Source organism: Pogona vitticeps, chromosome 1, assembly GCF_051106095.1.
Source record: "Pogona vitticeps strain Pit_001003342236 chromosome 1, PviZW2.1, whole genome shotgun sequence".
NCBI lineage: Eukaryota > Metazoa > Chordata > Lepidosauria > Squamata > Agamidae > Pogona > Pogona vitticeps.
In genome coordinates, this window is record NC_135783.1 from 35,899,068 (window position 1) to 35,915,420 (window position 16,353).

Sequence of the window (16,353 nt, forward strand, 5' to 3'; positions counted from 1 at the left end):
AAAATGAGTTGGTGTTGATGACTATGTAACAACACCGATCTTTTCTTACTTATAATGGATAGTTGACACTACTTGGCTACCATTCTTTTACTTGGCAGTGGACACTGAGCAAGCATACCACAAATTCACAAGCTGATACTGAAAAAAAAATCAATACTACAATTATATTGTTCTTTCAGACAAGATGGTACAATACTTAGGAAGGTTTCCTTGTGATTCAATGAGCACATTCATTGTGATTTTTTCCCTGTGCTCAGGTAGATCAAATGGTGTATGTGTGGCTTCCCTCCAAGGTCCTTCCTCACAGGATTTCTCTCCCCTCCCCCCCTCTACAGAGGCTGAGACCACTCTCTGAGACTGGATGGACTTCCACTGGATACACGGGTCACCTAATATATGGAAGAAAACTACCCAATGGGGAAAATGTTAACCCTGGTTCATTAATATTAACACTGATTAATTAATTAACACTGGTTGATGATATGTATGTAGCATTGGTTTTGAGCCTTAAGGTATGTTTTGCTGAAAGAAAAGTTTCCCTTACCCTTTGTGATGAGGCATAGTTACACCTTGTGTTCCATTATATTTTATGCTGCAAGAGGCAGTAGTCAATGTTAAGAACTATGTTGGAGCACAATCAAAGTGTGAGGGTGGGGAAATCAGTTGGTGCATGAATCACTGTTGCCCAATAGCTCTCTTAACACTGTGTGGTCAGCAAAGCCATACACCTCACTTTCTTTTGTTGCTAAGGAACTTTAAGATACAAACCCTTGATAGAATCTGATGCATGGCAGTGATGATTAAAGTTTGAGTTGTAAAAGATTAGTTCTTTTTAAAAATGTCAGGAGTAAAACAAACATAGATCAGAACAGACAAAGAGACTATGTTGCTTATGAAAATGGGGATCTCATTTTCAGCTTACAGCTTCTTCATATGGAGAAAACTGAGACTAAAACAAGCCCATGTAATATTCAAAAATCAAAATTACCATCTGCAATGTCAATGCTTGGGCTGGTGGATGATAATTCTCCAGTAGTACCGTTGATTGCATCAGTTCTCTCTGAGATAGGATAGGCTCCCATTTGACACACTGAAGGTGCATACAAATTTTGGAGAAGTTCAGAAGAACCTGAAATGCTGTCACAGGTATCAAATTCAGCTGGCAACCTATTCAAATCATCTGGTCCAGGATAAGCTGGAGGGTTCTGATCATCAGCCTGCAAAATATACCCCTGGCCTGCAGGGGACACACAGCCGGGTGCCACCGCATTCAAGCCACTGCTAACTGCTTCATCGTAGGAAGGAAGCATGACAGGAACTCCATCCACCACCACGAAATCAGGACCACTGCTGCAATTTTCCTGAGCGCCTCTGCAATGAGAGTGAGGAGACTCAGTATGTATCCCTGAAGATAGTAGTTACATACCATCTTCAAGCTACAGACAGATTTCCCATACATAGCTTTTCATAATCTGAAAGGGAGATAGTTACTTCAAATATTATTGAAGAGTCTGTTGCCATGACTGATAGTAATTTGTCAAAATCAGTAAATAATTCCACCAACCAAGAAATATTTTAGAGAAGGAAAGCAAGCAGCTGGGAGACACAGATAAGGAATTCTTTGCATTCTTCTCTCAGCACTATATTAAGATTGCCAGAATCGCAAGCTCATGGCACAGTAAGGGAAATCCTATGGAGAACAGTGATGTCATCTCAAATACAGTACTGTAGTTTTAATTACATATTTGATCTGTATTAGTCATTATCACCAACTGATTGAGCACTGAAACCAAGCTGTAAAGCTTATAGCTGCCCTAGTTTGAAACCAGAGTGTTTAGGTGTGCTCTAGTCATCATCATCTTCATTTGTACAGAGGCCTTGACAACACATATCCCAAGGCAGTTCATGATACTGAGACAGCCAGGCAGGCAAATAGATATCCCAAACTAACAAAAATAATGAAAGTACTGTAGTTAAAATACCAGAATAAGCTACATGATGAAATTATTAATGCTTAAAAAGTAAACTGCATATGTAAAAGCCAGGAAGAACAATAAGAAGAAGAGACACCGGTATGCTTCTTTGGAGGGAATTCCATACCCAGAGTGCAAAATCAGAAAAGGCCCTCCTCACACTTGAGCACCAGCTGCTTTATATCTGAAAGTGCGAGTAAGCCAGAGCTAGGCCACACAAGAAGATCTTAACCTCCAGCTGATTGATGCAGGATAAGATGTTCTTAAGGTGTCTGAGCCCCAAGCTGTGTGCAGTGTTAAAAGGTCAAGTGAAACATTTTGAACTGAGCTCAAAAAGGACCTAAGCAGTGAAGATGAGCCAATAAAGTTCTCTCAGAGCGATATTATGTGTGCTCTTGTTTATGATTTTATCCAACTTCATAAAAAAATGGTAAATATTTTTGAAACTCTCTAAAACATAACAGCAAGACATGATGATTACCTTCTTAAAGGTTCTTCTCTTTCTTCTATATTTTTACTCAAAAACAAATTATTTTGAATAATCCCTCTATACCACTGGAACACAAAATTGGTTTTATGGAAGTGAAAATATGTAGAACTAGTCCTACAAGTCAGGTGTGTTTGTGAAGGAGGGATGAGAGAGAGAGAGAGAGAGAGAGAGAGAGAGAGAGAGAGAGAAGGCAGGTAGGTATGAAAGAAAACAGATAGTCAGAAAGATAGGTGTGCTTTTTCAAAGAGGTAAAGCCAAATCAATTTATAAATTTAACTTAAGTGCATCTGACCAATTTTTAACCTTCGTCCTATGTAAGCTCATTTGCAAGTGGAGACACGCTTGAGGAACGGAACTAGCAAAACCACTCCTTAAATATATCACTTACCTTAAAAACCCAATTAATAATAAGCAAGTGCCATTAAGTCACTTCTGACCTTCAGTGACCCTTTTCTGCATTTTCTACGTAGAGAATACTAAGAAGTGGTTTGCTATTACCTTCTTCTGGGGGCATCCTGGGACTGTGCAGCTTGCCCTAAGCCACACAGGCTGGCTTTACTCACAGGAGGCTCAGTGGTGGATTGAACTCTCAACCTCTGGCTCTACAGCCTGATACCTAAACTACTGAACTATCCAGAAAGCCCTAACAGGATTATTATAAGTTGATTCTGATTTGACAGTTCATAACAAGACAGAAGGCAAGTTGTATCATATGCCTAAAACTATCCCAAAACGAGGCCCACCAACACAGAATCAACTATTGTGCCAGTAACATGTATGGGAGGATTGAAATGACTATGGTGCCTAAAGAAACAAAGAAGTCCAAACAAAAGCAGTACTAACCTTGGAAGAAAACGTGCCTTAAATTTGGTCTGGAACATTCTAGCAAGAATGACTAATAGAAGCACCAGAAGTACACTGGTAGCAGTGAATGCCACAATCTTCCATGTTGTCAGGAGAGTTTCCTGTGTATTTGGCCAGCTTTGTTCTGTGGGTGGCAATGAAAAACAATCATGTTAGATAATGATGGTTTACATTCACTTTTCTTTATAGACATAACAGCTCTAATAGTACATACAGTACTTCTCTTTTCTTCTGGTTTGATTATCCTTTTCAAAATGATTTCCAAAGTAAGGACATGCATCAAGATAATCACATACATTTTTTAAAAAAAGTTACATTGAATTAGATATTTTATCAGCATTTTTTATATAGAAGGAACCCTGACTTTTTCCTTCTACTTAATGTCTAACTTACATATTTATATGGGAGTTGTGGATTGTTGTTGTTGTTTACCTGTTTTGATGCAGTATACTTGATATGATGGAAACCATTCTCCATATTGGCAGGTGATATATTTGTAGTCATTGGTGAGAGTGTAGCCAGGGTCGCAATAGAATTCAACCACAGTCCCATGGTTGTAATGCTCACAAGGCCGTGGATGGCAAATGTAATCTCCATGAGTCACTGTAGGAGGTAGTGGACAAACTTGGACACAGACACACACACACACATACAAAAGATTAAGAAAAATTAGCTACACAAATACATGGCATGTATAGATATTAACTGTATATGAAATTATACATAGCTCCATATCATGCAGCTCAAATGCATGCTCATGGACACATACATTATTTATGCCACTGGGAACTAACAACAGAGTAGCTCCTCTGCGATGACTTTTATCATTTTCATACCAAGGCAGTGTGACTAATATGATTCTACAACATGGGACAAAATGCCTGAACTGCAATGCTACTATACCAAGATGACATCTTGATTTTATTATAAATAACAAAAAAAGCAGAGTAGCAGACTATATTTCAAATGTTTGTCTCTACTCTGTCCTTAGACATTTGTAAAAGAGGACAATCTAAGCATGAAAAATCCAGCCTTCTGTTCTTGATTGTCATCCAAGGAACAAAGGGTTACTTACTACCTCCAGTGCAAATTATAGGACTTGCAAACACCACCTCTGGTCACATTAACACATTACAACATAAATATGTTCTACTTACAGTATTTCAATACACTTTCAATTTTCTCTGATGGCCCAACTCTAGGGCATGAAAATAATTCTTTTTTCTACACAATGTTAATGTACCTTGTTCCCAGACTTAGCTGGAGAGCTGGCGGATTGTTTTACAACTTTTAGTAAACTGTTGTTCAAGCCTCATTTTAAAAGTAAAACAAACATTTCCAGGATTACATTTTCTAAGCCTTCTTTAATTAACATCCTACATATTCAACATTAGACATCCTGACAATCTTAGACTATTTGTTTATCAATACTGTTGGCTCTGAATGACAATAGTTTTTGGAGATCTCAGGCAAAGAAGTCTTTCCCCCATCAACTGCTACCTGATCCCTCCAATTGGAGACTTCTTAAATTGGACATGGACTTCAAAACATAAAACGTGTGCTCTTTCCATAGTCATAGAGTCACAGAATCACAGAATTGGAAGAGACCACAGGGGCCATCGAGTCCAACCCCCTGCCATGCAGGAAATCCATCAAAGCATTCCCAACAGATGGCCATCCAACTTCTGCTTAAAAACCTCCAAAGGAGACTGCACCACACTCCAAGGCAGCATATTCCACTGCCAACCAGCTCTGACTGTCAGGAAGTTCTTCCTGAGATTCAGGTGGAATCTCTTTTTCTGTAGTTTGAAACCATTGCTCCTTGTTTTAGTGTCTGGAGCCATGGAAAACAAACCTGTCCCTTCCTCAACATGACATCCCTTCAAATAGTTAAACATGGCTATCATGTCCCCTCTTAACCTTCTTTTTGTAAGGCTAAACATTCTCAGCTCCCTAAGCCGTTATAGGACATGACTTCGAGACCTTTGACCATTTTGCTCACCCTCCTCTTGACACATTCCAGGTTGTCAACATCCTTCTTGAACTGAGGTGCCCAGAACTAGACACCATACTCCAGATGAGGTCTGACCAAAGCAGAATAGAGTGATATTATCACTTCCCTTGATCTACTGTAGACACTATACTCCTATTGATGCAACCAAGAATTGCATTGGCTTTCTTGGCAGTCACACTGCAGACTCATGTTCAGTTTGTGGTCTACCAAGATTCCTAGATCCCTTTCACAGTTACTGTTGTCTAACCAGGTGTCTTCCATCCTATATCTGTGCAGTTCATTTTTTTCCTGCCTAGCTGTAGGACCTTACATTTCTCTCTGTTGAAATTCATTTTGTTAGTTTTGGCCCAGGACTCTAATCTGTCAAGGTCATTTTGAATTTTAATCCTGTCCTCTGGGGAATTAGGAACCCCTCCCAATTTGGTATCATCTGCAAATTTAATCAGCACACTCTCTATTCCTTCATCCAAGTCATTAATAAAGATGATGAATAGCACAGGGCCCAGAACAGAACCCTGCGGCACCTCACTAGTTACCTCTCTCCAGGTGAGCACCCTTTGGGTTTGGTCAGTCAACCAATTACAAATCCACCGAACAGTAGCACTGTCTAGCCCAGTGGTTCTTAACCTTTGTTACTCAGATGCTTTTGAACTGCAACTCCCAGAAACCCCAGGCAGCACAGTTGGTGGTGAAGGCTTCTGGGAGTTGCAGTCCAAAACTCCTGAGTAACCCAAGGTTAAGAACCAGTGGTCTAGCCCACATTTCACTAGTTCAAACCCATTAGTGTACAAGTGCATTTGAACTTAGCAGGCAACAGGAGTCTCAATTTTTGGCATTAGGATTTCTCATGTACAAAATGTTATCTAGTTATCATTATCATGGTACTAACACAGTATTCAAGTAATAAGACTTTGACTTTACAAAGCTGAATTATTTGATTAACAGTACTCTGATTTTACCTTGAACCAGTGCTTCTTGTCAGAAACATCCATCTTTCAGTTTATGGCTTCCAGGCAAGAGGATGGGATGGAAATTTCTCCCCTTAGACATTAAATATTATCATATGCCCATGTTACATGCTGTACTAACCCACATCTTTACATGTTCTTATGAGGCGAAGCAAATAAAAATGTCTGCCATTTCAAGCCAAAGTAAGCAAGCATAACAAGTTTTCCATGTTGATTTTCTATTACTAGTATATTTATCTCAATAGATGAATGTGCAAAATATGTATTTATTATTCAACAACCAGGTGCTCAAGTACTTAGAGATGTAAAGATTTGGGTTAAATGAAAAAAGATCTTTTTTTCTTCCAAGGAAGGAGCAAAGCAGTCTGCTGCTCCCCCCCACAGGCTGTCTTGTTCATTTTATGTCTTTGTTATGCACTGAAGACCTACTGCACAAATATAAATAATGCACACACCAATTCTCAACAGTAGCTTTCCACAGAAATCACAATTCAGTAATCTCTCCCCATGCATCTATACACATGAATAATGTATTTGAGAAGTAATACTATTTTCCCCCCACCACAAAAGATCACAACAAGACATTAAACGAACCTTCAGAAGAAGCTGATTGTAATGTGCAGCACTGTCTTTCTACATGCCCTAGAGACACAGCTTTGTTTGCATTTTCACTAGGCAGGACTTTATAAATTATAATAGCTTGAAACTAGAGCACATAATTCACACAGAAAGCAATATTCCACATCTTTTGCAAGTTGGACTCTACTCAAGGGAATGCCAGATGATTCATTAAGAAGTTAGCAAAAGGTTTGAAATGCTTTCCTTGTTAAGTTTAAAGCAAGTTTTCTAAATGGGAAGAAGCCAAGGGAATGGGATTGCCAACGTCCCAGCAAACCAATCTCTCTCAATGAACAATCCTCTGACAAGAATAATTGCAGCTGATCTAAAGACACTTTATTACCTGCTGCTGCTAGTAGCCATTCCTGCACTTTCCCTAGCTAAACATTTTTGGAACAGTGTGAATTGCAGGGACTGAGCACAAATAACAAGCTGTCAAAGATGTATCAATACAGAGCGCAGAGAAGCAACATGATAAGGTTTTCCGCCAGACAGATTAACTGCTTTAAGAAGGAAAACTTAAAACCTATAATAATGCCATGTTTTGCCTCTCCTAACAAATCTATCTATCTATCTATCTATCTATCTATCTATCTATCTATCTATCTATCTATCTATCTATCTATCTATCTATCTATCTATCTATCTATCTATCTATCTATCTATCTATCTATCTATCTATCTATCTATCTATCTATTTATATCCCACCTATCTAGTTGATTAAGACCACTCTAGACGGCTACGTGCATTTATAATACTAGGAATCAAAAATAATAATGTCTTGCAATAATGTGTCCATGCTGTCAGCAGGAAAGAGGATGCCAAGTTGGCAAAGATTTGAATGCTGATGACACCAGTGTCAGCCATCAAGACGGGCTATGTTTGCAAAGAGATACAAATCAAGGGAAAATCCTAGAACCTGAACTTATTTTCCCACAGTTAATCAATTCTTACTCAAACAAAAAGCAATAGTCTTGGCTGTTTGTCTACACATTCTCTGGTATCTACAGCTTGGGGCACAAGGCAATTTCAATGCTCTCTCCCTCTCTCTCTCGGGGTGTGTGTGTGTGTGTGTGTGTGTGTGTGTGTGTGTGTGTGTGTGTGTGTGTGTGTGTGTGTGTGTGTGTGTGTGTGTGTGTGTGTGTGTGTGTGTGTGTGTGTGTGTGTGTGTGTGTGTGTGTGTGTGTGTGTGTGTGTGTGTGTGTGTGTGTGTGTGTGTGTGTGTTTTTTTCTCCCAACTAGCTCCTCTGCCTTTTCCATGGCCTCTCCCTCTCCCTCACTGGTGGTTAACTCTCTTCCCAATTCCCCCTGCCTCTTTCCTATTTTCCTCAGTGGCTTCTTCTGTCTGTGCTTCCTCCGTCCCCTTTGTTTCCTATCCCTTTCTCATTGGCTTCTCTCTGTTTGTCCCCAATTTTTCACTCTGGCTTTTCTGTCTCCCCCCTCCTCCTTCCTCTCTCTCTATCTCCCCCCTCTCTCTGCATCCTGTCTCTTTCTATCACTCCTCTCTTCCTCCCATACCCTTGCTTCTCTGTTTATTGTGTGTACTTATTTCTCCAAAGGCCTACATGTCTTAATAATGCTAAAGTCCCAATCTATTATCTTGCTCAGAAAAAAGCCCCATTCACTCCAATGAGACTCACTAGTTTCCTAAAGTACTGGCAAGAAATGTGGGCAATATCTGAGAAATACTTCAATAAGCATGTGCAAAGAGAAATTATGAAAATTTTCCTATGCATAATAATCAACATTTAATATCTTGTTTCTTCTAATGACATGATGGATCAAGTTCAATTTTTTAAAAGCTTGTATGAGTAGCAGGAAAGCAGTGGTAAGCATTTAAACAATTACAAGACACGCTGAGGGAGGCCCGGCAGGAAAGAATGAGGAACTGGGCCTTCTCGGCAGTGGCCCCTTGCCTCTGGAACAACTTGTCCATAGAGATCCACCTGGCTCCCTCTCTCGGCGTCTTTAGAAGTAAACTTAAGACATGGCTATTTAGGCAAGCTTTCCCTCCTGCAGTATCTTAATATTTACATTTTCACATCTTGGATTTTTGCATGTTTATTGATTCTATTGTTTTTAAATTTTGTAATGCTGCCCAGAGTAGACCATTGGTCTAGATGGGCAGGGTATAAATCCAATTAAATAAATGAATAAATGAATGAATGAATGAATGAATGAATGAATGAATGAATGAATGAATGAATAAATAAATAAATAAATAAATAAATAAATAAATAAAATACTATGAGCTGAATGTCTTAGGGAGGGTTGGGATGGTTTTTTAAATTAGAAATTAGATCTTTGAAAGTATTTGACCAGCCTTCTACAAATTAGGCACAGAGCAAGCCCATACTGTCTGTAAGTACTGTGCCAAATATGGTCCTGATTAAAAAATCTGGTGGCTTGAGGAGCTGCATGCAAAAGAAAGACGTGCTTTAGGGATCAACTGCATTCCCCAGAAGACTCCAAGGGCACAATTGTACCCCAATCACAGATCTGCCAGCAAAGCAAATAACTTCAGAGAACTACAACAGAAGCATCAAGAAGTACCAAACTGTAGTTCCACTATAAGCATTACGCCTTTTCTTTACACCAGGCATGATTCAGAAATGAATTTTATGCTAATGCAAAGGCAGCTTCGCTTCTCCAGCATGTGCATGCACCAAGAAAACACATTATTATTTAAACTCACAAACTGAGATATTGATATTTTAATTGATAATCTTCAGGTTCATCCAGGCCTTTTCAAAAGACATGAAGCAAGTCTGTGATTTTATAACTAAATGTTTTTAAATCAGGCAGGTGTTGGGCATCAAACAGCCTGTCATATTCCTAATTCTCTTTTCAATATGCTGAAAAGACCAAGCCACTACAGTATTTATCAAATCCACTAGGGGGAAAAAAGACTGCTACTTAATTCAACATTAGTATTCAGTGATTTTGTTCTTGTTGCAATCTCCTAACTGAGAAAAAAAAATCTGGTTTCAAATTGAGGGCTGGCAACAGAAATTATCCCTGGAAAAGACCCTGATGCTGAGAAAATGTGAAGGCAAGAGGAGAAGATGATAGAGGATGAGATGGTTGGACAGTGTCATCAAAGCTACCAACATGAATCTGACCCAACTCCAGGAGGCAGTGGAAGACAGGAGGGCCTGGCGTACTCTGATCCACGGGGTCACAAAGAGTCGGACACATCTTAATGACTAAACAACAATAGGAATTATGAGTTATCATGGTAGTTTTAGCAAATACAAGCCTGCTCTGAACTTCATGACTTCTACTGCAGAAGGCCATGGATGGCACTGCAGACAGCAGCTCAGCAGTGGCCTCGTGATTCAAGGAGCCCATAGAGGCCAAACTGCTTCTATAAAACTGAAGACTCTGGCCTGGTTCTTCAGTTTGGTGTTCAGTGCTCAGGCATATACTGAGGTATTCATGGATGGTCTAGCTGCCTCTTCAGTACTTTTGATAGTTCATCTCTTAGTCATACAGATTTTAATATGTATAACAAAAAGAAAAGAAAAACATTTATAGAAAAAGTAAAAAACAAATGTATTATGGTTACAGATGGGGGTATATGCATACGAATACCCCCGCATAGGTAGAGATAACGAGGGTCTGGCCCCATGGGGCCAGACAGTCCACTCACCAATGTGCTAATGCCATGGGGTCCGTGCTGCCGTCCTATTGCTCCGGAGACCACAATTGCCAAGCCGCTCTTCGACCTGGCAGACAGCCTTGTTGTCCCGTCTCCTGCCAGGAGTGGCTCAGCGATTGCAATCTCTAGAGCCATAGGACGGCAGCATGGACTACACAGCACTAGCGCATTGGTGAGTGCACTGTCTGGCCCCATGGGGCCAAACCTTCATTATCTCCACCTGTGCGGGGGTATTTGTATTCGAATACCCCATCTCTAATTCTTGTGGTGGTTCAGTTGAGGGGTTAGCTGAGACCAGGCTGTAAGTGTTGAAGGGAATCAGCCAGAAAGTGCAGCTGGAAGTGATAACTAATCACCACGCCCCATATAGTTTTGGCTCTTCTGCTAAATCGGTGCAGAAAGCATCTGTTTCCTGCACTGATTTTGCACAGGAGCCAAACCTACATATATGGGGCCGTGATGATTAGTCATCACTTCCAGATGCACTCCTTGGCTGATTCCCGTCAACACTTACAGCCCGGCCTCAGCTAAGCCCTCAACTGAACCACCACAAATATGATACATTGAAGACTAAGAGTTTTAACCCTGTGTGACCTTTCATGGATTAGATTCCACATGGATGGCAGTTCATGAAAGCTCCCACAGGCCACATTCCTGAGGCATAATTTACTCCAGCCTAAAGAAAATGATTCCTCTTCATGGATTGCTGCCTTGTCGTGGCAAAGGGGCTTGAGTAATTCAGAGAAGCTATGGGCTATGCCGTGCAGGGGCACCCAAGATGGACAAGTCATAGTTGAGAGTTCTGACTAAACGCCATCCACCTGGAGCAGGAATGGGCAAGCCACTCCAGTATTTTTGCCAAGAAAACTCCACTGACAGAAACAAAAGGGTAAAAGATATGATGCTGGAAGATGAGGCCCTCAGATCAGAAGGCGTCCAACATGCTACTGAGGAAGAGTGGAGGACATGTACAAGTAGCTCCAGAGCTAATGAAGTGGTTGGGCCAAAGCCGAAAGGACACTCAAGTGCGGACACGCCTGGAAGTGAAAGTAAAGTCCGATGCCCTTTAAAAAAATACTGCATAGGAACCTGGAATGTAAGATCTATGAACCTTGGTAAGCTGGCTGTGGTCAAACAGGAGATGGCAAGAACAAACATTGACATCCTGGGCGTCAGTGAACTAAAATGGACGGGAATGGGCAAATTGAATTCAGATGATTATCATATCTACTATTGTGGGCAAGAAGCCCATAGAGAAAACGGAGTAGCCCTCATAGTCAACAAAAGAGTGGAAAAAGCTGTACTGAGATACAATCTCAAAAATCATAAAATGATTTCAATACGAATCCAAGGCCGACCTTTCAACATCACAGTAATTCAAGTTTATGCACTAACTACCAATGCTGAAGTTTATGCACTAACTACCAATGCAATGTGTAGCCTGTATAATTAAATTGTAAACCGCCCGGAGAGTGCTTGTAGTGCTATGAGGCGGTATATAAGTCCAAAAAAAAAAAAAAAAAAAAAAAGAGGCTGAAATTAACCATTTCTATGAAGACTTACAACAACACCTTCTAGAAGTGTTTTCCATATCCAATTCTTTTCAACAAAAATGGAGATGTTCAAGGAACATTTTGTGCAAAGATGGACATGATAAAGGACAAAAACAGAAGCAGAAGACATCAAGAAGAGATGTCAAGAATACACAGAGGAATTATAGCAGAACAACCCAGATAGTGTGGTTGCTGACCTTGAGTCAGACATCTTGGAAAGTGAAGTCAAATGAGCCTTAGAAAGCATGGCTAACAAAAAGGCCAGTGGAGGTGATGGCATTCAAGTTAAACTATTTAAAATCTTAAAAGATGACGCTGTTAAGGTGCTACACTCAATATGCCAGCGAGTTTGGGAAACTCAGCAGTGGCCAGAGGATTGGTAAAGATCAGGCTATATTCCAATCCCAAAGAAAGGCAGTGCCAAAGAATGCTCCAACTACAGTACAATTGCACTCACTTCACATGCTAGCAAGGCTATGCTCAAAATCCTACAAGGTAGGCTTCAGCAGTATGTGGACCGAGAACTCCCAGAAGTACAAGCTGGATTTCGAAGGGGCAGAGGAACTGGAGACCAAATTGCTAACATGCGCTGGATTATGGAGAAAGCCAGACAGTTCCAGAAAAACATCTACTTATGCTTCATTGACTACACAAAAGCCTTTGACTGTGTGGACCACAGCAAACTATGGAAAGTCCTTAAAGAACTGGGAGTGCCTGACCACCTTATCGATCTCCTGAAAAATGTATATGTGGGACAGGAAGCAACAGTTAGATCTAGATATGAAACAACTGATTGGTTCAAAATTGGGAAAGGAGTATGACAAGGCTGTATATTGTCTCCCTGCTTATTTAACTTATATACAGAATACATCATGCGAAAGGCTGGACTGGAGGAATCCCAAACCGGAATTAAGATTGCCGGAAGAAATATCAACAGCCTCAGATATGCAGATGATACCACTCTGATAGCAGAAAGTGAGGAGGAATTAAAGAACCTCTTAATGATGGTGAAAATGGAGAGCGCAAAAATGGTCTGAAGCTTAACATCCAAAAATCTAAGATCATGGCTACGGGTCCCATCACGTCCTGGCAAATAGAAGGGGAAGATATGGAGGCAGTGACAGATTTTACCTTCTTGGGCTCCATGATTACTGCAGATGGTGACAGTAGCCATGAAATTAAAAGACACCTGCTTCTTGGTAGGAAAGTAATGACAAACCTAGACAGCATCTTAAAAAGCAGAGACATCACCTTGCCGACAAAGGTCCGCATAGTCAAACCTATTGCTTTTCCAGTAGCGATGTATGGAAGTGAGAGCTGGACCATAAAGAAGACTGACCGCCGAAGAACTGATGCTTTTGAATTATTTTATTTATTTATTTTTTAACGTAAGTGCCGCCCACACTACCCAAAGGTCTCTGGGCAGCTTACAACAATTAAAATACAATAAAAAGGTAAAACAATTAAAACACAATTAAAATATATACAGTGGTGCCTCGCATAACGTTTTTAATTGGTTCAAAAAAAAACGTTATGCGAAACATCGTTATGCGAAACACCATTTCCCATAGAGATGCATTGGAAACCGGTTAATCCGTTCCAATAGGCACGGATTGCCGTCCTTAAGTGAAAAAACCCATAGGAAACATCGTTAAACGATACAATGTATCCTCCATTGGAATGTATTGTAGCTGACTCAATACGTTTCAATGGCTTTGCGAAGTCAATTTTTGCAAAATTAAGTGTGTCATAAAAGGGTCAAAAATGGTTTTAAATGCTTGGATTAGCTTCTGCACCCTCTAAAACGGATGCAAAAGTTAATTTGGCTTTGATCTGACTTTTCGTTAATTAATGGTGAATTTTTCCCCCCAACTTTTGACAGCTGTCAAAATCTGACAGCTCCATTATTTCCTATGGGGGAAGAAAAAATTCACAAAAAATTAATGAAGATGCAGCAACTGTTCTAAATTCTTGGGTTCGTTAGAGGACCCCCTAAGTTGTGTGCAAACCTGATTTGGCTTTGATCTGAACTTTCGTTAATTTTTTGTAAATTGTTTTCTCCCCCATAGGAAAGCATGGAGCTGTCAGATTTTGACAGGTCCATTGGTTCCTATGGGCCAAAAAACAAAAATTCACAAAAAATTAACGAAACGTCAGATCAAAGCCAAATCAGGTTTGCACATGACTTAAGGAGTCCTCTAACGAATCCAAGCATTTAGAACCGTTTTGGACCCTTCTAAGACACTTTTTAAATTGAAAACAAAAACATCGTTAAGTGAAGCAGGGGACCTAAAACAAAAAACGTTAAGCGAAGCATGGTCCCAAAAACGCTATGCGAAAATCGCCCATAGGGAAAAACGTTATACGAAGCACAATCTGACTCTGAAAAAATAAACGTTAAGCGAAAAAAACGTTAAACGAAGCAAACGTTATGCGAGGCACCACTGTATTCTAAAAATTACCATTAGGACCCAAAGCTGATATTATTTCAGTTAAAAGCCTACTGGAACAGGAAGGTTTTGATCTGCTGCTGAAATGTCGTCAATGTTGACGCCAGACGAATCATAGTCGGGAGGGCATTCCATAGTCTGGGGGCAGCTGCTAAAAAAACCCTTTGTCTACAAGCTATCCCTCTTACCTCCTTGAGGGACGACTCTATCAAAAGGGCCCACTGGTTAGATCTTAAGTGCTGGGTACGCTCATATGGAAGGAGGTGGTCCTTCAGGTATCCAGGGCCAAGCCGTTTAGGGCTTTATATGTCAAAACAAGCACTTTGAATTGGGTGCGGGCAGCAACTGGTAGCCAATGTAATTTAAACAGAATCGGCTTGATGTGTTCCCTAGCAGCCCCACCACTCACCAGCCACGCAGCTCGATTCTGGACCAGTTGCAGTTGCTGGACTGTCTTCAAAGGCAGCCCGATATAGAGTTCATTGTAGCAATCCATGCAAGATGTTACTACTGCATGTGTAACTCTCATGAGACTCCGCTCGTTCTGGTAGGGCCATAGCTAGTATAATTTCCGTAGCTGAAGGAAGGTGTCCCTGGCCACCGAGTCCACCTGGGCTTCCAAAGTTAGACTGGGGTCCAGGAGCACCCCCAACTCCCAACCCAGCCAGCCTATCCAAAAGGACACATGGTTGATTGTATTGAAAGTCGCTGAGAGGTCCAGGAGTATCAACAAGGTCACACTCTCCCGTCTCTTTCCCGGCAAAGATCATCGTACAGGGTGACCAAGCAGTCTCCATACCAAAACAACAATTAGAGAGTCTCTGTTTTGATTCCAGTTTGCCACAAAGCCACCGCACATCCCATCAATGTGATTACATGTAAGCAATGAGGAGGTGGAGACTCTTAAATTAGTGGCAATCTATTGCTGTAGGTGTAGTGATTTCCTTTTGTTGTTGTTTAGTCATCAAGTTGTGCCCGACTCTTTGTGACCCCATGGACCAGACCACGCCAGGCCCTCCTGTCTTCCACTGCCTCCAGGAGTTTGGTCAAATTCATGTTGGTAGCTTCGGCAAAGTCACCTACTGGGCAATAAAGAGAACAGAAGACTCTGAATAAAACCCAGCTAAACTGGTAATAGAGCAACAATCAGTTGTAAAAGAAATATCAGACTCCTTCTAGAATACAGAATCCAAGGCAATCATTATTGTTATAAAAGAATGGAAACACAGAATGGAAACATCAAGAGATAGTGGCCAAATCTTATTTGCAGAGTATAAATCTACAATTGTGTATCTGATGTGCACAATCATTTTGCCTGGCTGTCTTGCACTCTGTCATATCTAGCACTTGGTTATACATTCAGTTGAGCTGCTGAGCACATGACAGATGACCAGAAAACTGAGGGGTGGGGAAAGGCTTGCACAATTTCCATATGCATGCTGTTCTGCACAATACTCCAGCAAGTATATGAGAAAAAACCTGTTCAGAGAAGTTCCCATTAAATTATGTTGACGAGCTGCATAAGGAAAAAACAATAGCTTCTCTTTCACAAAATCAATTATAGCCATATTTGCATAAAATAAATTCCAAACTCTGCATTAAGATTTCTGGGAGAACCAAAAGAGAATATGTTTTTGTGTTCCTCTGCACACTTTTTATATCTTTTTGGTTGGCCTACAAAGGTATTACCACAATGTGGATTTTCTGTTTAGCACCCTTTAATTCCCCAAAAGATTTATAACTGAAAAGATTAATCTTAAG

At 40.5% G+C, this 16,353-nt stretch overlaps 1 protein-coding gene across 6 annotated transcripts in view; it reads right to left on the minus strand.

Moving 5' to 3' along the window:
• Positions 1–16,353, minus strand: part of SUSD4 (sushi domain containing 4) — a 165,172-nt gene that overhangs the window by 1,053 nt on the left and 147,766 nt on the right. For all 6 annotated transcript variants that reach the window (XM_072990784.2, XM_072990779.2, XM_078382987.1 and 3 more), the window contains 3 exons: positions 3,760–3,951; positions 3,307–3,451; positions 989–1,371 (listed from right to left, as the gene is read on the minus strand). In XM_072990784.2, the coding sequence (XP_072846885.2) occupies positions 989–1,371; positions 3,307–3,451; positions 3,760–3,951 (720 nt within the window). The remainder of the gene's footprint in view (positions 1–988; positions 1,372–3,306; positions 3,452–3,759; positions 3,952–16,353) is intronic.